The sequence below is a fragment of the Oncorhynchus kisutch genome, linkage group LG25, assembly GCF_002021735.2.
Source record: "Oncorhynchus kisutch isolate 150728-3 linkage group LG25, Okis_V2, whole genome shotgun sequence".
Lineage (NCBI taxonomy): Eukaryota > Metazoa > Chordata > Actinopteri > Salmoniformes > Salmonidae > Oncorhynchus > Oncorhynchus kisutch.
In genome coordinates this window covers 15,709,174-15,731,467 of record NC_034198.2, presented here as the reverse complement: position 1 = coordinate 15,731,467, position 22,294 = coordinate 15,709,174, and the positions used below count along the sequence as shown (strand labels likewise).

At 44.6% G+C, this 22,294-nt stretch overlaps 2 protein-coding genes across 4 annotated transcripts; one reads left to right on the top strand and one right to left on the bottom strand.

Annotated features, from left to right (window-relative positions):
• Positions 1 to 3,281: 3,281 nt before the first annotated feature.
• Positions 3,282 to 8,265, top strand: LOC109870145 (mitochondrial import inner membrane translocase subunit Tim23-like). Its single transcript, XM_020460509.2, has 7 exons — positions 3,282 to 4,874; positions 5,000 to 5,058; positions 5,206 to 5,299; positions 5,441 to 5,525; positions 5,837 to 5,895; positions 6,007 to 6,117; positions 6,231 to 8,265. The coding sequence occupies exons 1-7, from the start codon at positions 4,778 to 4,780 to the stop codon at positions 6,347 to 6,349; spliced, it is 624 nt and encodes a 207-aa protein (XP_020316098.1). The 5' UTR covers positions 3,282 to 4,777; the 3' UTR covers positions 6,350 to 8,265.
• LOC109869991 (chymotrypsin-like elastase family member 2A) lies at positions 6,754 to 14,706 on the bottom strand. 3 transcript variants are annotated; one of them, XR_004205451.1, is made up of 7 exons: positions 14,471 to 14,706; positions 13,079 to 13,188; positions 11,149 to 11,256; positions 10,101 to 10,195; positions 9,579 to 9,859; positions 8,951 to 9,114; positions 6,754 to 8,475 (listed from the first exon to the last, which is right to left on the bottom strand). XR_004205451.1 is itself a non-coding variant. In XM_020460308.2 (6 exons), exons 1-6 carry the CDS (start codon positions 14,607 to 14,609, stop codon positions 8,296 to 8,298), a joined length of 969 nt encoding a protein of 322 aa, XP_020315897.1. In that variant the 5' UTR covers positions 14,610 to 14,624; the 3' UTR covers positions 6,754 to 8,295. The 3 variants fall into 3 exon arrangements, 2 of the variants coding, with proteins under 2 accessions (XP_020315897.1, XP_031660774.1); XM_020460308.2 differs by lacking the exon at positions 11,149 to 11,256 and having other exon boundaries at positions 14,471 to 14,624; XM_031804914.1 differs by lacking the exons at positions 11,149 to 11,256; positions 14,471 to 14,706 and adding an exon at positions 13,776 to 14,047.
• Positions 14,707 to 22,294: the final 7,588 nt, after the last annotated feature.

Sequence of the window (22,294 nt, the reverse complement as noted above, 5' to 3'; positions counted from 1 at the left end):
CACAAGAGCATTAGTGAGGTTGGGCACTGATGTTGGCCTATTAGGGCTGGCTCGCAGTCTGCGTTCCAATTCATCCCAAAGGTGTTCGATGGGGTTGAGGTCAGGGCTCTGTGTAGGCCAGTCAAGTTCTTCCACACCAATTTAGACAAACCATTTCTGTATGAACCTTGGTTTGTGCACAGGGGCATTGTCATGCTGAAACAGGAAAGGGCCTTCCCCAAACTGTTGCAACAAAGTTGGAAGCATAGAATCATCTAGAATGTCATTGTATGCTGTAGCGTTAAGAATTCCCTTCACTGGAACTAAGGGGCCTAGCCTGAACCATGAAAAATAGCCCCAGACCATTATTACTCCTCCACCAAACTTTACAATTGGCACAATGCATTGGGGAAGGTAGCATTCTCTTGGCATCCGCCAAACCCAGATTCGTCCATTGGACTGCCAGATGGTGAAACATGATTCATCACTCCAGAGAACAGGTTTCTACTGTTCAATGGCAGCGAGCTTTACACCACTCCAGTATGGAATTGCGTATGGTGATCTTAGCATTGTGTGCAGCTGTTCGTCCATGAACCCCATTTCATGAAGCTCCCCACGATCAGTTCTTGTGCTGACATTGCTTCCAGAGGCAGTTTGGAACTAGGTAGTGAGTGTTGCAACAAAGGACATACGTTTTTGACACGCTACGTGCTTTTTTTGGGTAGGCTGAACTAATTTCATACTTCCATTTTTTTTTTTTACCAGTACTGGTTACATTCAGATGAGTCCCATGACACTTGTGGGGTTGTAGAGCACAATGGAGAACACCATCATGTTCATGAGAATCTCCCCTTTCCACAGTGAGGTCACATTAAGTTTGTAGCCCAAACAGTTAGGACGCTACAAACAGAAGTTGGCACATCAACGGAACCGATTTCAGACAAGTTCCCTAACACTTGTGGGGGTCGTAGAGCAAAATGGAGATGACCATCGTGTTTGTGAGAGTCTCCCCTTTCCATAGAGTGGTCAATATTCTCATGGACTGACAAACACATCTCTAGCTCTGCCACCTTTCACTGATGCGGAAGTGCGACATAGGCGGATGCGTTGGATTGAGACGACTCCAATGCAAAAAACGAGACATCTCTAGCTTAAACTGACAAATTTTGATGGTGATTTTTTTATTATGTTACTTAGATTCACTCACCGGCATCAATCGACACTAAGGGGTTAAAGGAGACAAAACCTTATTTTCTTGTTGCCGCGACTACAAGCACACACACCAGGGTCCTGTAGAGGCTCCTTTCTGTACTGGTTTAGTTCAGCTTTAGTTCAGCTTAGAGAAATGAGAGAGGAAGGAATGATAACAAAGTTGGAAAGAGAGGGAGGGGGATCGAGCAACAAGTTTGCATGTGGGAGAGGGCGAGAGAGAGAAGAAGATAAAGATGAAGCTATTATTCTCACATACAGCATTTTTTGATGTTGTGCACCCTCCTCCCTCCTGGTGATTGGTTGAGGGATAAACAAGCCTCTTGGCCGGACCATGTCTGTGTGTGTGTGTGCATGCTCATATGTGTGTGGGTGTGTGCATATGTGTGCGTGAGACTGAATAGTGTATTGTAGGAGACCAGTGGGTCCACCGGGCTCCCATACAGAGACAACAGTTACTCACAGACTGTGCCAGGCAGCTTGAATACACACACACACACACACACACACACACACACACACACACACACACACACACAGCAACAATGACAATCTTCATCGTTCCACTTGTCCACTTGGACTCGGATGAATACACAATAACACAAGGCTGCCCCAGACCACAAGGCTGCTACAGTGACTGCATCTAAATAACTTTTGTTATTTGTGTAGAGTTTTTCACCACAATAAATTCATTCATAATTCCTCTGACCTGTGACAGATGGCTGTACTGTCTAGGCCTACATACACATTTGTGTATGTGTTTAACTAGAATAGTAAACAAACAAAAATTTGACCAACTGGGGACATTTTGTTAGTCCCCACAAGGTCAAATGCTATTTCTAGGGGGATCAGGATTAAGGTTAGAATTGTGTTAGGATTCAAATTTGGTTTAGGGTTCGGGTTAGGAGCTAGGAGCTAGGGTTAGTTTTAGGGTTAAGAGCTAGGGTAAGGTTTAGGCTTAAGTTTAGGGTTAGGTTTTCGGGTTAAGTTTAGGGTTAAGGTTAGGGTTAGGTAAAAAAGGAATTTGAATGGGACTGACTTGTTTGTCCCCACAAGGTTAAATATACAAATCAAATCACATTTTATTGGTAAAATACACATATTTAACAGATGTTATTGCGGGTGTAGCGAAATGCTTGTGTTCCCAGCTCCAACAGCGCAGTAATATCTAACAATTAACAACAATACACAAATCTAAAAGTAAAAGAATGAAATTAAGAAATATATCAATATTAGGACGAGCAATGTTGCATTGTCATTGACTAAATACAGTAGAATAGAATAGAATACAGTATATACATATGAGATGAGTAAAGCAGTATGTAAACATTATTAGAGTGACTAGTGTTCCATTATTAAAGTGGCCAATGATTCCATGCCTATGTATATAGGGCAGCAAGACAGAAGACTGCATGTGTGTGTTGTCTCGTCAAAACAAAACAGAGAAGGAGTAAACCAAGACCTGACATCTCACACACACTAAAGTCTAATCAAAGAGAGTACTGGTGGTCTCAACAGCCTGGTCACAGATGAAAGGAGAATGAAAGGGAAGATGAAAGGGGTTACCCAGCTAACAATTCCAGGGAGAGAGAATGTTTTTGCAATGTTACCAGTAATGTTCTGCTGATGTTTGAGTGTCCAGTTTCCGTTAGTTAGGGGAACATTTTCTCGACTGTATGTTAGCAAAAATCTCCTGAGAGAATCCATTTAGCATGTTTTGGTGTTGGAGTTCTAACTAGCAAGCTGGCACACAGTGTCGCTAACTAGCTAGTTAGTAAGCACACGGTGTCGCTCCCGCCTCCCACCTGATGTACTAGCGACCGACCGGTAGACAGTGTCCTTTGCCCCTGAAGGTCGGGCACTGTTTTCCCACAGTTTTGTAAATGAATGTGAGGGTACGTGTTCGGCGCGGAGCAAAGGGCACTGCTTAACTCAGATAATACTTTTATTTCCCCTTTAACCTACATTCAAAAGTGTCACACAAACATGAGGATGATGAAGGAACCAATGTGATGCTCGAGGGGGCTGCAGGAACGCCCACTTGTAGGATTGCCCCAAATGATGTGCTGCAGTTGCACACTATTACGCAGATACAGTAAGAGGGTATGTCATATGCCTACCATTTATTAAGATATCCTTGTTTAGTTTCTTTGACATTCAGAGGCAGAATTGGCTTGGAAAGTAATCTAATACTGTCACTATCCATCGACTAAGCTATTCACTTTCTGTACAATAGAAGATGTTTAAACCCAGACAGCTTTCAGGGAAACACTTGTGACCTTTTCTCACCGGGTTAAGCCACGGATGAAGAGTTCTCAGCGTTAAAGCTTACATTTTTCTGCATCGGTAGGCCTACTCTGTCTGGGGTGGAAATGTAGGCCTAACTTTTGAAAGTACCATCAGCAGATTCCTAATGATGTCTCAGATTTAATTATTTGGAAACAGGGACAGTTTCCTTGCAAACAAGACACTGATTTGGCATTGGACAAATATGATAAGATAAGCACATAGGCCTATCTCTCTGTCCATTCATAGCCTGTAAATTTGGTCATTTGTGTGGTATTTAAAAAATGTATGCTGTTCTGCAAATACGATGATAGCTTCATGCAATGGTTATAAAGGAGATATTTCCACCTCTTGTCCACGGTGGTCTGCGAACCCACAAGCTGCTCCGCAGCCCTGTGCTCTATCAAAATTAATGTCATATTGACAGGACCGAAGAACAGTTTCTAAAGCTCTGGTCTGTCCAAGAAGTGAGTGTAAACGCTAGATATGTTCTCTGCTATCCACTTTGTTTCAATTATTATTTTTGTATAGTGAAGGGTCACTTGTTTTTTTCTTTTCAATCGTTCAGGGAGGATTTAGGTAAAATATATTTTGTTCAAACAGGTCCGATTTTCTCCATGTAACCCTTATTATAAATAACGTTCACTCCCTAATGAGACTCTCAGGGGAACGTTCTCTAAAGTTGTAAGAACTGTTGTTGTTAGCTGGGTCGTTATACTATTTTGGTCTGGTCTTTTGATAACAGATGAACTGGCGTTGAGCGCTTTAATGTTACTTTGCTGCCATCTAGTGCAATGTATCGTTACTTTAAGTGACCCTTTGATATCGTGAATTGTCACACTCGCAAATGTATTTTGATATTTTGCTTATAGCCCCGTATCAAATGCAACCATAGCTCAATGTCACCCGTTTTACGTTGAGTAATTCCATTCAACGCAGTGCCAAAGATGTGTTTAACGTTGCTTAACTTTCAGGTCTGCTTACGTAATCGCCTGTCAGTGGTCGCTTTACGGTAGATCGTGGAGGTCAGAGAAGCACGATGAAAAGGCTAACCCAACTATAATATACAAAAAGCTGATAATTTCAATATCTAACTACCTACAGTAAGACAGCGTACAACACTATTGAAACGTGAACATATTACTGCGTTTTAGATACTAGGAAATATCGCCAACGTTATTGCTTTTGGCTTGCATCATCACGTTTGGTCAGCTAGGCTAATGTTAGCTAGTTAGCTAGCTAACCCAACCAGCATCTCCAGCCCGAAGCGTTCGCAGGGTGAGTCTCCAAATCGTCACCATACATGGACAATAACGCCCCTGGGTCGGGAGGGAAAGGCGGCCTCGGGAGTCTCTTTGGAGGCAGCGAATACTCCAACACAGAGCTCGCCGGTGTCCCATGTAAGTGCCCCTGCCAAATGATGTTGCTACGTTGGTGGTAGCTAGCATACTAACTAACGTTAGCTAGACAAGGCCAACACTGGCCGTCGTTGACATCAACTGAGGTTACTGTATTTTCTACATAGTGACTGGAATGAGCCCCCTGTCGCCTTATCTTAATGTTGACCCCCGCTACCTCGTACAGGTAAGAGATGCTAGCTTGCTACCTAGCTAGTTAGTAGAAGTTGACCTCACTCAATGAATGGATATTTGGAATTGATTTGTGACATTCCCACTATCAAGTCGACTAAGATAATAGATGTTAACCTGTGTGTGTGTGTGTGTTTTCCAGGACACAGATGAGTTCATCCTGCCAACAGGGGCTGGTAAAACTAGAGGGAGGTTTGAACTGGCCTTCTTCACCATCGGGGGCAGCTGCATCACAGGTGAGACATTCCCTCCCTCTCTCAGTTTCTCTGTCTCAACTCTTCTCTCTATCCACATAACTCCCCTTCTCCCATATTAAGTTATGATGCCTGCTGGTTCTGTATCTGAGTCTCTTCCTCTCTCGCCCCCTCCAATTCTAGGAGCTGCGTTTGGGACAGTGAATGGTCTGAGGATGGGGTTGAAGGAGACCAGAGAAATGGGCTGGACTAAACCGCGTAACGTCCAGTAAGCACCACTGTGTTCCTCTAGTAGTCTGGCTTTAGTGTTATCACGTTGGAGACAGGTTTTTATTCATGCTAATATAAATGTTTTATGGCAGGGGTATTCAACTCTACCCAATGAGGTCCGGAGCCTGCTGTTTTTCTTTTTTATCTGATAATTAATTGCACCCACCTGGTGTCCCAGGTCCCTGATTAGAGAGGACCAATGAAAAAACAGTGGAACTGGCTTCAAGGGCCAGAGTTGCATTTGAGGGTTCTGTGGTAAGGTGCTCTATATACTGTTTTCACTTATCTGACCTCTGACCTTGCCCTCAGGATTCTCAACATGGTGACCCGACAAGGTGCATCCTGGGCCAACACTCTGGGCTCTGTTGGTGAGCACTTCTTCCCTTCTTCCTCCTTCTTCACCCTGGCTAACCCATGGACCAGGTGTTTTGTCCCTAGTATGTCTATATTAACCATGGGGTGTGCATGTGTGTTTACAGCCTTATTGTACAGTATATTTGGCGTGGCCATAGAGAAGGCTAGAGGAGCAGAGGATGACATCAACACTTTGGCTGCTGGGACTCTCACAGGCATGCTGTTCAAATCCACAGGTGTGTAGCCTGTCTGTGGTTAGTCTATGGTTGTGTCTCGTGTGGGGCAAGAGTTCAACATGTAGTGCCCTAAAAACCCCATCTGTCTCATTCAAAACTTGTGTTTGTTTCAGGAGGGCTGAAGGGAGTGGCTCGTGGTGGTCTGGTGGGGTTGGCCATGTCTGGTGCCTACGCTCTCTACAGTAACTGGGACCATATCAGAGGCGGCTCCTCTTCTTCAAATCTCTACTGAACACATCCCTATCTATTGCGTTTCATCCAAAATTCCACCCTATTCCCTACTTGGTGTACTACTTTTGGCCAGAGTCTCAGGGAATAGGTTACCAATACTCAAACCCTCCCACAAATATCGCCAGCCCCTTCCCTTGTTCACTTCCTGACTTGAGAGGGTTCTGGGATATTGGAGGCATGACTGAGATGTCATTAAACCATGGACTAAATGACCTCCAAGAAACACCCCTCCCCAAACAACTGCCCTTGCTGCCCCCCCCAGCCCTGTCCTTCTGGGTTACCTCCCTTCTCACACACACAGATCTGAAAAGGCCTCACGCTATTTCCAAGGGGTTTATGTGTTATTGTATTGGGAACTGTTTTTAGAAATGTATCTTATGTTATATTATTGAATGCTACGTCTAGTAGCCTGGAAGAGGGAAAGAGTCATGTAAATAGTATGTCCATGTTAAGAGTATATGCTAAGTAAATGGATACTGGGGCCCTGTTGTAATCATTTTTACATGCCTCCTCCCTCCCTGTGAAGTGATCACTCATCTGACATGACTGGAGTGATGAAAACAATTCAGTGGAAATCGGTTAACAGCTATCCAGTCATGTCTGGTCAGTGATACATCCACCCTTCCCCTCCTTGAAGTTATCTGAACATCTCGGCTGGTGTTACTGACTGGTTATTTTACGAGGTTGCCCACTTGACTCACGACTGTGTTAGTCCCCTGAGGTAAAGCCAAATGGTTTAGTACAGGGAGCGAACGCAAGGTTACTCATCTAAGCATGGTTCATTGAACCACCTCTGCAACACTGGTCTAAGACACAACCAGAGAGCTTCTGGAAGCCATGATTGTAGTCCTTTGCTTTTATGTGACTGTGGGTTGTAGTCCTTCAGATACAGAACAAGACTTCTCATGAAGCTGAAGAGCAAAGAGACATTCATCCCAGCACACACCCTTACCTAGGCCTTACAATCAAAACTGTTGTAATGTATTTATTCATAGTGGGTACTATTTTCCTGTTAAGAGTTGGAGTCGATGCTTGCCTTTCTAAAAGTTACTTCCAAACAGTACTGGAAGTGTCTGTATTATCTATTTGTGTCCTTGCCTGTTAAGCCCACTGTAAGAACAATACAACAAACATTCAAAATGATAATATGCTGCCTTGGATCTTGGTCAGTTGTGCTCATGCTGCTTGTGTTGTGAAAGCCTGTAGATGGGGTTAGGGGTGGGATATGCTATTGTGACTGACTGACTGACTGGGTTTGAACCCAGATTGTGTGCCCGCTACACTATTGGTATCAGTCAGTAAGCTAAACTAAGTGTTCTACAGTATATTTGAAAGAAGAGGTTCACAATGTTCTGCTTTTTCTGCCAACTTTATTGTCTGACAGACTGCATGATGGGAGTTATAGTCAGGAAAGAGTACAACCAGGAAGTGGAACATTCGTTGGGGATGTGGTGGAGGTCAAGGTGTCATACATGCCATACAAATTGCAGATACTGTATGTTCCTTTGCATGCACCAATGAAATGGGATAACATGATTCTGAATGTAATATTGAAGGACAAAATGCTCCAGACAAAATCCATAGGTTATAGACATAAAGCATTGAATTGTTGACTTGAGTGTGATTCTGAAACAAATTGTCCATAACATACACATTAAGTGGATGGTGACTCGAGTACTTTCAGAGACACAAAGCCTGAATAACACAGGATTTAACACAGATTACAGCATCGTGACAGGTGGCTTGATTTAATGAAATGCTGATGATCAGTACAATGTTGATTGTAAAATGTCTTCATTCAAATGTTGTCTGATGTCACTGTAGTGACTCACAGGTTATGGACACAGGAGAGGGGTGTGTGGCCTGAGGCAATATGGTATCTCGCACAAAAAATAAATGCTATAGTTTTGGGGTGTGGAGGGGTTGTCAGGTTGTGTGTGGTCTAGTCTAGTGCATGAAGATGTCTCTGATGCGCGTAGCCTCGATCCAAGGGATGTAATTGGCGGTGCGGGTGAACACGCTGGGCTTGTTCTCCACGGTGCAGCCAATGGGGCCAAAGCTCACCACACCGTGCACCTCCCACCTGTCACGCCCCAACTGGCACAGCAGAGGACCGCCCGAGTCACCCTAAGAGGAGAGGGGGGATAAAACATTGTTAGATCACATTCCTATGTTAATACTAATGCTGCGTTTATAACATCTCGTAAATGTGTAAATACCAGCATGCAACTGGGAAAAATGTATTTAAACACCCCTCCAATTGGTCAGTTATAGTGGGAAAATCATCTATGATCTCTGAGCTCTGACTTCTCCCACATGCTGAACTCTGCAGTTAAGGAAATTACCTCGATAACAGCATTTTCAGCAGTTAAATGCAACAAACCATTATTATTTTTAAACAATCTATTAATGTTTTTTAACACTATAATTTGTTTGACGAGTATGATAGCTGTACTTCTAATTTATAGTTGACGCAGGTTGTTTGCCATTAGCCAATCGGCGTACTCGGTACAAGTATGTAATTCTTCCTCCTCCCTTTCCCACTCCTCCCTCTGTCCCACCCTTCCTCAGTCCCCTCCTTCCCTACCCTCCCTTTCTCTACCTGGCAGGCAGCAGGTGGTCCTTCTGTGTCTCTGAAGCCGGCACAGATCATGGAGTCCCTGACGCGGTCTCCCCAGAACTTCTTCTGACGGCAGGTCTTCATGTCGATGATGGGCAAACGGGCCTGGTTCAGAGCCTCAGCCAGAGACACGTTCTCCTTCCCACCTGATACACAGACAGGGACACACCACAGGATTACCTTTAGGCAACATACTTGTTTCATGCCTATTGAACGCAGCCCTTGTCAATGCTCTTTTGTCTACAATCTTAGTTCTAACATAAGTGGTCATAGGGAGAATCTCAATTGCATACTCCTCGCGTCCTCACTCCGCACCTTTTTTTCAAAACCCATTGGATGAGAAAGCCAGAGGTCCCTCCCCTCTGATCGTCTCCTCCAATGGGTTTTAAAAAGGAGGCGAGAGGATACGAGTATGCAATGAGATTCTCCCAGTGTCTCCATTCAGCCTCCCCCTCCTTACCCTGTGTGCCTCCCCAGCCTCCTCTCCTCCCCCTTTCACCCCTCCTTAACCTGAGTTTCTACCCAGCCAACCGCACCTTTCTCCCCCTCTCCTTTCAGTCCTCATCCCTAGTTTCATCCAACCTCCTCCCCCTTAATCATCCGTCCTTACCCCGAGTGTCTCCCCAGCCGGTCACCCAGCAGTATTGTCCTGGCTTCAGGCTGATCTGTTTGCGCGGCAGGCATGCATAGCGTATGTGGTTGGTGGGCACGATGTCGGTGGCAGCCTTGACCAGGGCGATATCGTAATCCAACTCGCTGTGTGTGGGGTAACGGAAGTGCTCGTGACGATATATCCTCTTCACCGGGATAGTCTTCTCGGGTGTTTCGGAACGTTTCAGCTGGTGCTTCCCCAGGACAATCCTCCAACTCCCAGCATCCTCGGCTTTACCCCTGAGACACACAGCATGGTGGGTAACAGTTCACGCAGGGTTCAGAATGTAACTGTCCGTCACATTACACACAGGTAGTCTACTAGTCCTTTTTGGTGGTTTCTCAAGATGTATCGTCTCTTTCTCGTCTAAACCGAGTTATGGTGAATGGGTTAGACCGTGGTCCTTTTGAGACAAGTGTTTCATTTTTAGCTCAGTCCAATAATGTTGTGTGCTACCACTCACGGAATGGCAAGTCTTACTTCTGGAAGCAGTGAGCAGCAGTGAGGACCCAGTTCTTGTGGATGAGAGTTCCTCCACAGACATGGATGTAGCGCTTACTGCCTCTGGGACGAACCTGAGACACACAGAACACACACATTTGCCATCAACCCACAGGCAAGACCTTCCACTTAAAGTAACTGTCCAGTGTTTTCAGATTTATATGAAATATGCACTACATTTAATTGCAATATGAGTGAAATAGTTTTCCTTCCCCCCCCCCAAAAATTGTAATTAAGTATATAAAATGCAGCTCTTCTGTGTTGGAATGGTGTATGCGTACCTCAACAACAGAATGGTGTGAGTATGAATACCAGTGGCGGTCGGTGCCGTTTCAAATGAGCATGGCCTTATTTCTATTACAGCATATTCGATTGTTGTCATTTATATTCCATTTACCCAGCTCAATGTAACATCGATAGGTTTAGGCTACCGCATGATACTCAAATGTTTCCCTATACCCATCATAAGGTTGCTATAGCCTATGATTGAATGTTTACAACGACCGTGACACATTCAATGCATCTAGCGGATCTAGGGTGTAATCATTAGTCCAACAGTTGCAAACAATAGTTTTTATTGGACAGATTCAGGTATGTTTATCCCCGCTTCGTTCTGTTTGCTTTCGTTTAAGAAACAATTTTCAACAGAATCGGTGGAATGAATGCACCCCTGATCACCCTCAAGCACAGTTCACTTTCATAGAAGCCACATACAAACAGCATGATCACTTCACATCTACACACTCTCCTCTCACCTTTTCCCTTCGCTTGTGGACTTCAGTGCACAACACAACAGGTCTGTGACCAGACTAAAAAGGTTTCCAAGTCAAACCTTCATACCATAACCACTAACTGTTACACACAGTCTATATCGTTGTCACCATATTAACTAACGTCATAGTCAGCATAGCTAGAACTAATGCATTAGTAAACCCACTACAATCATGCAGTATAGTGTACAGTGAGCAGTTTAGCACTTACACCGGCAGGCCCTGTTGGCAAAAAATTAATACAACCAAAAGCTTACCTTGACTTGGAAGAGTTCCAGTGTTGGATAGCCAGAGAGCTAACATAGCATCCCTCTCTGTTTGAGCCGGGTGTTTGAGCAGGATAAACTAGCTGCTGCATTTGCTAGCTAAGTAAGTAAAAGTGAAAGTGAAAACAAATATTACAACAAAACTCGTCTTTCAACCCTGAGCTCCGACTCCTCCCACATGATGACCTCTGACGTCACCTTAGTAGGAAATGAGCTTGATAACAGCATTTTCGGCAGTTAAATGCAACTAAAAAAACATTATTTATCAAGGGCAATCAATAAAAAAAATGTTAACACTAATTTGTTTACAAGCATGATAGTTGTACTTTTAGTTTATGGCTTAAGCAGCTTGTTGGCCATGAGCCAATCTGCATTATTCAACAAGTTCAAAGCACCTGAATGCAGCCAACCGGTATTTACAACTTCAAAACTAGTAATTCCCACTTCTTTATGACGTTATAGGCTAGTCTACATAAACTAGCCTATAACACCACAATGCAATTAATAATTGCATTATTGTTTTCAAGTGAGTACAACATTTTACTCTAGGCTGTAAACTGCAGTGAAAATGTAATTTGCATAACGGTGCAAAAGCCCTGTGATTTGAACATTTCATTCCATTTGGATCAGTTGTGGGTCTACTCTCAACAGTTTATAAGGTCTAGAAAGGCACAGTAGCAGGCCATCCTGGCTGTACTTCTCATACTGAGATACGCTGTCTGCTGCAGATCTTCATTTTCCCAAGTCGTCCTATAATAATGTGGCCACATATGTTCCAAGCAGGCCCAGTTATTCAGGAAAGCTTAACACGCTATGCCTCCTCCACGATCCATGCAGCATTCCTCGTTCACCTAGAACTTAACACTTCTGCCTAAATATTAGTAATTTAACTTTTTAAATGTATTACCTTTTATGAATGGCATAAATGCAACCAGTCACAACGATTTAATCTGATTAGGCTACTTCAAAAGTCTCCTGTAGGCTAGCTGCGCACATTAGTCCAAAATATAATTTCATCATCCAAACTGTGCAGCAGCCATTTAATGAATGGAAAGACACATCTGTTAAACACCAAAAAGTTGAATGACATTCAGAGATTGTCAAGCCAAGCCTTCGATACTGGATAGGGAGTCAATAAACCATGACGTTGAAGCGCCCGAAGTCGGTACAGAAAGCTGTTGGTGGAAAAAATGTGTTGCATATATTTTTTCAATTCTAAATCTTGAATCGAAATGTTGAAAATAAGATTTCCCCCTAGCTGATCATTGTCTGCAGCCATTTCTGATCGTAGTGTAATGAAACAGACAGCGAGAGTGAGCTCGTTTGTGGTGGTCAGCTAACCCTCGACCTTCTGGCCCATAGCCCTGCGTGGCATCAACTGTGCCATAAAGTGGCAAAGATGATATCCACGTTTATAAACACAGGGTCGGTACAGTTATAGTTATTCGTGGTTGCAAACATTATTTTTAGTTCATTCTATGAGGGGGGGAGGGTGTGCATTTTTTTTTTACAGTAGAAGGGGAAGGTCATGTTAAAATATTTTTTTACGTTGGGGAGATGGGTGCTTGTTTATGACACCTCGAGTTGGAGCACTCTACCGAGTCCTTCTCCTGAATCCAAGTGTTTGACACTTGGGGAGGGGGCCAGTACCGTTATTATCAAACTGTATTAATGCACAAGCAATTATCAAACTGTATTAATGCACAAGCAACATACATTTTTCATCCTTTGGTCATCCTACTTGGATCTGGTTTAATCTAAATATAATAACATTTGATGAAAAACATGATTTTGACTGTGCTGTGACCTTTAAGTCAAATTTTCACTGAGTCCCCCCATTGGCATCAATGCATGACTAAGTGAAAATTCGACATCCTGAAGATAGCAAGTAGATAAGTATGTTCATGGGTTTATTGATTACCTGTAGGGAGACCTGCCATGGCCAGGAGTGAGGTCTGGCCTCGTTTCCAGAGACGATCCGTTCAACCATGTTAGGTTTATAGTGGGCCGTGCCACAGTCCTTAGGCCAGTCTATAGGAAAGAAAATACACAGGAACTGTCAGTACAGTCAGACGAATACTGATCCTAGATCTGCCACGCCACAGTCTGTGAGTCAGTTTAAGAATCATCACAGTCAGTTACAAAGATCAGATCTGAACAATTAGAATGATAAAACATGTATTTTTTTCAACTTCATTTTAGTTATTGGCCCAAGTAGGAATGGTTGATGTCAGATAGTTTAAATATGATGGAAAGGCAAAGGGGTGGCGAAACAAATAGATTGAGAGAGAGAGAAAGCGGTGTAGTCGCTGTTAAAGGGAGTATCCACACGCAGAAATATAACTCCTGTCAATTTGGTGAAAGCCTATGTTCTATCAGGGGGTAAAATAACAATATCCCCATGATTTAATTTCTAAGTGGTCAATCTGTGGTATCAGGAAATAGCTATATAGTTCTGTCACTGGAGATAGGGCATAAGACACTATCACATATCATAACCCTTTCGAAATAAATACTTGCACTCCAGATCGCCAAATCAGACAATAGATGGTATGGGCATACTTGTCTAGAACACATCCATCCGTCTATATCATCATAACAAAGTGTATATTATATACCGGTGCGCCGTCAGATTAAAGGCCTTTCTTCCTTCAACTATCGTGCCACAATGCGGTTGACTCTTCTCCCTGCTAACAGACCCGCAAGCTCCTTGCACGTTGCCATAGCAACCACATTGACTCAAAGTCGTGAGCTAGAAACGCGATCAACATGGTGAGATTCTAACTACAACTAGCTAACTACTTAACATGCTGATATTGACTTTGGTATTAGTGTGTGTAGGCAGCTACGTTTTCTAACTAACTAGCTACCTAGCTAGCCAGCCAGCTTGTCCATAGAGAGAGCATTGCATTGTGGATTTTGAAGTCGACTTTTCACATGTTGCTTCCTACCTTATTATGACGACGAAATGCAAAATTCACAACATATATCGTTATAACATGTTTTCATAATTTGACCATGTAAATCCTAAGAATTTGTGGTATTGAGTGGATTATTCCTTTTAAAATGAGTGTGTGTATTCGTGTGCTGGTGCCCATGTGTATCAGTGGAGGCTGGTGGAAGGAGCTATAGGAGGACGGGCTCATTGTAATGGCTGGAATGGAATACATGGAACAATATCAAACACATCAAACATATGGAAACCCCGATTGACTCTATTCCATTCATTCCATTCCACCCATTACAATGAGCCCGTCCTCCTAAAGCTCCTCCCACCAACCTCCACTGATGTGTGCGTGTGTATCTGGCTCACCCAGGTGCAGGACTTTGTGCTGGGCCTGTCTGCCAGGGGTCAGGGTGTATGTGGCGGCAGGCAGAGGCGACACACACAGCAGCAGCAGCAGAGATAGGAGTGGAGACCCTGGAACATCAACCATCTTCAGCAGAATCATTGCCTCGCGCACACAGCACACTATTTATATAGCACTGAACAAACACATAAACACACGCTCACATACAGGCATCCAATCACCTGCACATACTCAGGCATATACATACACGCACACTCATTCACAAACTAATATGTGTGCATGTACCTACGTATGAACACACATACACACACACACACACACACATATTTCCCCCAGGGACAAAGATGACGACAAAGCCCCAGTGCTGGATTGTTCTCTTGCAGCCAGGGGCTTCTACAGCAATGGATAGGGACTTCTGGGGGGCCCATCAGCACTTTCAACACACCCACATTCCCCCACACACACACACACACACACACACATTCATACATGCGCATGCATGAACACATGCACACAGGCACAACACACTCCCTTGGCTGCAAACATAGGACAAACATGTAGGAAAAAAACAGCCCCTCTACTTTACTCCCTACTCACCCCATGACGCACGTCACCCCATAAGCCCATCTCCTGATTCTGTGTCACGTGACCCAGTGACCTGTACCCTCCAAACCCAACCCCTGTACACGCACACAATTTGTCACTACCCATTCATATCTACAAACTATTACACCCCATTACCTGTAAATAATTTCCATCATCAGGCTTACTTCTACTTATCTAAACATCTACCTAACTCTAAATCTTCTCCAGTTAACCTCTATAACTTATCCAAACCTCCCTAGGGCTGTGGATGGATGAAGTGATCCTATACAGTATAAGTATGGCTCGCACCTAGGCCCAGGACTGTACCATTTTCACCATACAGGGGGCATTCAAGAGAGAGAGCTTTGTTTCTCTACATAACAAATACAACTACCGTGTTTGTTCGCTAACAGTGAGATATGACAACAGTAGAAGCAGCTAGTGAGGTGTGATTTCAGGCCTTTACTACGGTGAATGACAGGGAATGTGCCTGCTCATCTGAACAGTAGCAGTACACAGGGCCTGAATGAACTGAGCATACAGACTTACTCACACCACCATGGTTCACCAAGTTTACAAACACAAATCTGTGTGTGTGTATGTGAGTGTCTGTGTGTTTTTTTTTTGAGAGAGTGAGTGAGTGAGCGAGTGAGTGCCTATCTACATGTATGTGTATATACTGCAAAGTACAAAGAATGCATATGAAAGTAACATCAGTGAATGTTTTGAGGATATTTTAATACATAACATTTTTTTCCTATTGGAGATGATTTACAATAAGTCATTCACATATCCATGCTTACTGTAAAGCAGTGCAGGCAGGCAGTAACACATATTGACATTAAGGGCTGTTTTTTCTGGGATCCTGGACCTACAGTTGAAGTCGGAAGTTAACATACACTCAGGTTGGAGTCATTAAAACTCGCTTTTTCAACCACTCCACAAATTTCTTGTTAACAAACTATAGTTTCGGTAAGTCGGCTAGGACATCTACTTTGTGCATGACACAAGTCATTTCACTTATAATTCACTGTATCACAATTCCAGTGGGTCAGAAGTTTACATACACTAAATTGGCTGTGCCTTTAAACAGTGGAAAATTCTAGAAAATGATGTCATGGCTTTAGAAGCTTCTGATAGGCTAATTTGGATGTGGAGGTGTACCTGTGGATGTGTTTCAAGGCCTACCTTCAACCTCAGTTCCTCTTTGCTTGACATTATGGGAAAATCAAAAGAAATCAGCTAAGACCTGAGAAAACAAATTGTAGACCTCCACAAGTCTGGTTCATCCTTGGGAGCAATGTTCAAATGCCTGAAGGTACCACATTAATCTGTACAAACAATAGTACACAAGTATAAACACCATGGGACCACGCAGCCGTCATACTGCTCAGGAAGGAGACGCGTTTCTGTCTCCTAGAGATGAACATACTTTGGTGCAAAATGTGAAAATCAATCCCAGAACAACAGCAAAGGCCCTTGTGAAGATGCTGGAGGAAACGGGTACAAAAGTATCTATATCCACAGTAGAACGAGTCCTATATCGACATAACCTGAAAGGCTCAGCAAGGAAGAAGCCACTGCTCCAAAACTGCCATAAAAAAGGCAGACTACGGGTCGCAACAGCACATGGGGACAAAGAGTGTACTTTTCGTACTTTTTCCTCTGGTCTGATTCAACAAAAAAAGCAACTGTTTGGCCATAATCTCAAGACATCATTCAGGAAGTTAAAGCTTGGTTGCAAATAGGTCTTCAAAATGGACAATGACCCCAAGCAGTCTTCAAACGTTGTGGCAAAATGGCTTCAGGACAACAAAGTCAAGGTATTGGAGTGGCCATCACAAAGCCCTGACCTCAATCCTATAGAATATTTGTGGGCAGAACTGAAAAAGCGTGTGTGAGCAAGGAGGCCTTCAAAAACCTGACTCAATTACACCAGCTCTGTCAGGAGGAATGGGCCAAAATTCACCCAACTTATTTTGGAAGCTTGTGGAAAGCTACCCGAAACGTTTGACCCAAGTTAAACAATTTAAAGGAAATGCTACGAAATACTAATTGAGTGTATTTCAACTTCTTACCCACTGGGAATGTGATGAAAGAAATCAAATCTGAAATAAAACATTCTCTCTACTATTATTCTGACATTTCACATTCTTAAAATAAAATGGTGATCCTAACTGACCTAAGACAGGGAATTGTTACTAGGATTAAATGTCAGGAATGATGAAAAACTGAGTTTAAATGTATTTGGCGAAGGTGTATGTAAACTTCCAACTTCAACTGTAGATGTTATTGCAAACCTGAACTGGAGTAGTATCCTTTCCAACCCAACATATTTTTCACCTACTGGCAGATATATTTGAATACTAACATATCAATTTTATATCAAGTAGTCAAAAACTACAACACAGCAGTAGGGAGTCCAGTGTTAGTGTTATTCAGATTCCTCTTTTGCACTTTAGACTGCACCCCGCCAACCTCCAGTATTAGTCCCATACAGTCATTGGTTAGTCTTATAATGTTATCATGTCCACCTTCTCAGTGTTCTTCCAGTGTCATTCATTGGGGTTTGAGGAGCGAACACATCGCTTCAGTGACTTCATCACTCCTCCACTCTTCTTCCTGCTCTGCCCACTCGCACGATATGACGACTTACGAGACAGCACTGGTGTCCCCTTTTCCTCTGTCTCTTCCCCCTTCAGTCCTCCCTCCCTCTGTCCTCTTCCCTTTCCCTTTCCATCTACTCCTCCCTCGCTATCTCCCTCTAACTTTCCTTCTTCCTCTACCTCTACCTCTCCCTCTGGTTCTCTCTGTCTCTGTTCTCCTTCTCCCTCTTTTTCTCCCTCTCTCTCTCCCTCTCCTTTGGTGTCAGCCTCAGTCTCAATGGCAGCAGTCGCCACGGTATTAATCGATAATGCCATTGGGGAAGTTGCCATGGCAGTGGTCTTTCTTTTGGTAGTGACAGGGGTTGACAGGGTAGCGGTTTCCATGGAAGCGGTCTTGCCCTTGGTTGTCATAACAGGGGTTGACGAGGTAGCGGTTTCCATGAGAGGGGTTTTGTTCTTGGTTTTAGAAATGACCTTAACCCTTGATTTGCTTTTAGTCTTCGGTTTGGTTTTGGGAGTGGTTTCTGTGTTTGTGTTGTCTGTCCTGGTCTTGAGCTGCAGGTGTTTCTGTATGATAGTATAAGATAAGGTCAGAGAAACAACAGTTAACATATAAAAAATTATGAATATATAGATAAATATAGAACAATACACTACATTACCAAAAGTATGTGGACACCTGGTCGTCGAATATCTCATTCCAAAATCATGGGCATTAATACGGAGTTGGTCCTCTCTTTGCTGCAATAACAGACTCCACTCTTCTGGGAAGGCTTTCCACTAGATGTTGGAACATTGCTGCAGGGACTTGCTTCCATTCAGCCACAAGAGCAGTAGTGATGACGGGCAATTCATCCCAAAGGTGTTCGATGGGGTTGAGGTCAGGCTCTGTGCAGGCCAGTTAAGTTCTTCCACACCAATTTAGACAAACCAATTCTGTATGTACCTTTGTGCACAGGGGCATTGTCATGCTGAACAGGAAAGGGCCTTCCCCAAACTGTTGCCACAAAGTTAGAAGCATAGAATCATCTAGAATACTGTAGCGTTAAGATTACCCTTTGGGCCAAGCCCAAACCATGAAAAAAAGCCCCAGACCATTATTCCGACTCCACCAAACTTTACTGTTGGCACTATGCATTGGGGGCAGATAGCAATCTCCTGGAACCTGCCAAACTCAGATTCGTCCTTCGGACTACCAGATGGTGAAGCGTGATTCATCACTTCAGAGAATGTGTTTTCACATTGCTCACTGAGTCCAACGACGGCAAGCTTTTCACCACTCCAGCCGACGCTTGACATTGTGCATGGTGATCTTAAGCTTGGCCATGGAAACCCATTTCATGAAGCTACTGATGGACAGTTCTTGTCCTGACGTTGCTTCCAGAGGCAGTTTGGAACTTGGTAGTGAGTGTTGCAACCGAGGACAGATGATTTTTACGAGCTACGCACTTCAGCACTCGGCTGTCCCGATGTGTGAGCTTGTGTGGCCTACCACTTCGCGTTGTTGCTCCTAGAAGTTTCCACTTCACAATAACAGCACTTACAGATGACCGGTGCAGTTCTAGCAGGGCAGAAATTTGACAAACTAACTTGTAGGAAAGGTGACACCCTATGGAGGTGCCATGTTGAAAGTCACTGAGCTCTTCAGTAAGGCCATTCTGCTGGCAATGTTTGTCTATGGAGATCGCATATGGCTGTGTGCTCAATTTTATGCTCATGTCAGTAATGGTGTGGCTGAAATAGCCAAATCCATTCATTTGAAGTGGTGTCCATATACTTTTGTATATATAGTGTAGATTGACATGTAGAAACCATCACCTGAATAGTCGAGCTATACACACCACAGACTTAACACAAACAAACACCTGTATGGCCGCTGAGCTACGCAGGGTTAACACGCACACCTCCACAGACCACACCGACAGACATACCTGTATGGCCGAGCTGAGTTCCTCGGGGTCCAGAGAGGCTCCGTAAACATCCCAGGTCATCCCGTCTTCATCCCACTGCACCTGCTTCATACTACTCCTCCTCTTGCTGTGATCCCATTCTCCACTTCTACTCCTCTCCTCCTCCTGTACCACCACCTTCAGACAGGATCTCCTCCTCCCCATCTCCCCCAGTGGGGCAGAGATGCTGTCCTCCCACTCTAACTTCTCCTCCCACCCCTCTCTGGGGATGTCCAGAGGGAACATACTGGAAGAGGGCGACACCAGGTTGGAGTGGGAGCCTAGCGCTGACCTCAGGTTCAACCTTGACCCTGGAGGGGACCCCAAGATGGACTGTGAACCTAGATAAGTGTTGTAGCCCATGATGGAGTTGGACCGAGGGGGAGACCCCAGATTAGTGTCTGACCCATAATCCTTTAGGGAGCTCTGGAGGGACCTAAAGTTTAACCTTGACCCTTGAGGTGACCCCGCCTGCACCCCGACCTCCACCAGCTCCCTCTGTGATGTCATTGTCCCCTCCTCCCTGAACCCTGACACCTGGGGTAATGATGTCATCAAGTTCATGACCCCTGAATAGGCGGAGTTACAGGAGCAGCGGGGGCAGCCGTCCAATTGTGAGTCGCTGAGGGAGGAAACTAAACCTGCCGATATCTGACCTCGGCCAGACGGACAAGTGAGCCTCGGTGACCATGACAATGCCAGGTGAGCAGGTGGGCTGGGGAAAAACACCCGATGGTCCATCTCCACTTCTTGCTGCTGTACAGGGATGCCCAAGCAAACACCCAACGGAGGTGTGTTGTTGTTAGGTCTGGGTCTGGGGCTCAGGATAGGGGGCTTCTCTACATAGTACATCCCCACAGGGGTGCACCCTGGTTGGGGTGGGACCTGCTCAAAGCTGCCCCTCTCCTCCAGACCTTCCACACCCTGAGCTCTACAGGAAGGAGAGGGAAAGGGGGAAGAGGGATGCTTGTGGGGGGAACAGGCCTCGTCTGTGTAAGGATTTGGTCGGCATCCTTTAGGGGTCAGGGGTGAGGGTAGGCATGATATTACAGCTGGAGGTGAGGGTAGAGGGGAGGTTACAGATAGGGGTGAGGGTAGGCATGATATTACAGCTGGAGGTGAGGGTAGAGGTGAGGTTATAGATAGGGGTGAGGGTAGGCATGATATTACAGCTAGAGGTGACGGTAGAGGTGAGGTTACAGATAGGGGTGAGGGTAGTGGTAACATTATAGGTAGGGGTGAGGACATAGGTGAGGGTGTGTGCGTTTGACAGGGTGTGTCTGCGGTAAGGGGTGACGGTCTGTATTGGAGTTGGGGTAGGTTGTGGCGTGTGTGTAGGGTTGGGCTCTGAGTGGGTGTGTTTAGGGGTGAGGTGAAAGGGGAGGGTGTAGCAGGTGTTTGTATGGAACTCTGAGACTCTGAAGCCAGTCTGGAGCAGCGAGCGGAGTACAGGATGCACGGGGTCTCCTCAGTCATACTCCCTCCCTTCCATATGACCGTCTCTGGTGTGCTAACACTGCTACACACACTGGCGCTACACATACTCCAACGCGCCACACGCTCGTTACTAAGGGGAGATCCGTGCCCGTGTATGTTTTGAGACGTCTGTGAGTGTGAGGGTGTGGGTTGTTGTATGTATTGCTGTAGGGTTGTGAGTTTTGGTGTGTGTGTGTTTGTGGAGGACTGTGTATTTTGGCTGGCGCTCCGTCTCAGCTCCAGTTTTGCCCACGCCGGGTCTCGCAGATGCGGGTGTTTGGTTGCCATGACTACGTCCATGGAACTCTTGGAGAGGGAGTAGATGGGTGAGCGTTCCTCCTCTTCCTCTTCTTTTCTCTCCGTCCTGAGTCCGCCTGTTGATCCAAAATGGCCGCTGACAGGGGGGAAGCACTCCGATGACAGACGCCAGTGCCTCGCCATGACAACAAAACTGACAAATAGGAATAAGGGATCAATTGATCTTCCAGCTGTGGCCTGGTTGTTTGTTCTGCTCAGGTTGTCTTGTCTTGAAGAAACTGCAGAAAAAAATATTTAATCTTTCTTTCCCTCCTCTCCCTCTCTCTTCCTCCATAAAACCTTCCTATGAGATGCGCCCCACTCTTCTCTTTCTCTCTGGTAACACACACACACACAGTCCAGATTAGCCTTCGGTAATAAGATTACAGGGTCCAGATTATTTTGTAAAACGTGGGATTGAGCTAAAGTTAAGAGAGCCTTTAGCCCTCACAGGTAACCAATTCTTCAATCTTCCTCCCTTCTGTCTCTCTTAATCTCTCTCCCTTCAATGGAGGGAGAGACAAAGAGAGAGAGAATAAAGAGGAGAACAATAATAGACTCCTGGGAAACAATTAGAGTAAATTTAGCTCTTTGAATCCTATTATTGAGTTAGCAATGAGCATTTAAAAAAAACACAAAGCCACACATCCACGCTCCCTACGCTGATCCCGTCCTATGTATATTCCAGTCAGTGTGTGTGTGTGTGAGTCTGTTAAACCCTGCAGATGGCTGAGAAGCTTTGGGAAACTCAGTCAGACTCCTTGCTAAACGCCACATCCCTTCTCTCCCCTGTCTCTCTTGCCCAAGCTGAACTCAATTTAGAAATGCTATGAGCCGGTTTCCCACACCCAGAATAAACCTATTCCTAAGAGTAGGTTTAATCTGGGTTCCGGAAACTGACACTGTACTCATG

Coding starts and splice junctions, on each gene's coding strand:
- LOC109870145 (XM_020460509.2), top strand. CDS start 4,778: ATGGACAATAACGCCCCTGGGTCGGGAGGGAAAGGCGGCCTCGGGAGT. Junction 4,875..4,999: donor AGAGCTCGCCGGTGTCCCAT/GTAAGTGCCCCT, acceptor TTTTCTACATAG/TGACTGGAATGAGCCCCCTG. Junction 5,526..5,836: donor ACTAAACCGCGTAACGTCCA/GTAAGCACCACT, acceptor CCTTGCCCTCAG/GATTCTCAACATGGTGACCC.
- LOC109869991 (XM_020460308.2), bottom strand. CDS start 14,609: ATGATTCTGCTGAAGATGGTTGATGTTCCAGGGTCTCCACTCCTATCT. Junction 9,115..9,578: donor CGGCTGGGGAGACACTCGGG/GTAAGGACGGAT, acceptor TCTGTGTATCAG/GTGGGAAGGAGAACGTGTCT. Junction 8,476..8,950: donor GACCACCTGCTGCCTGCCAG/GTAGAGAAAGGG, acceptor CTCTCCTCTTAG/GGTGACTCGGGCGGTCCTCT.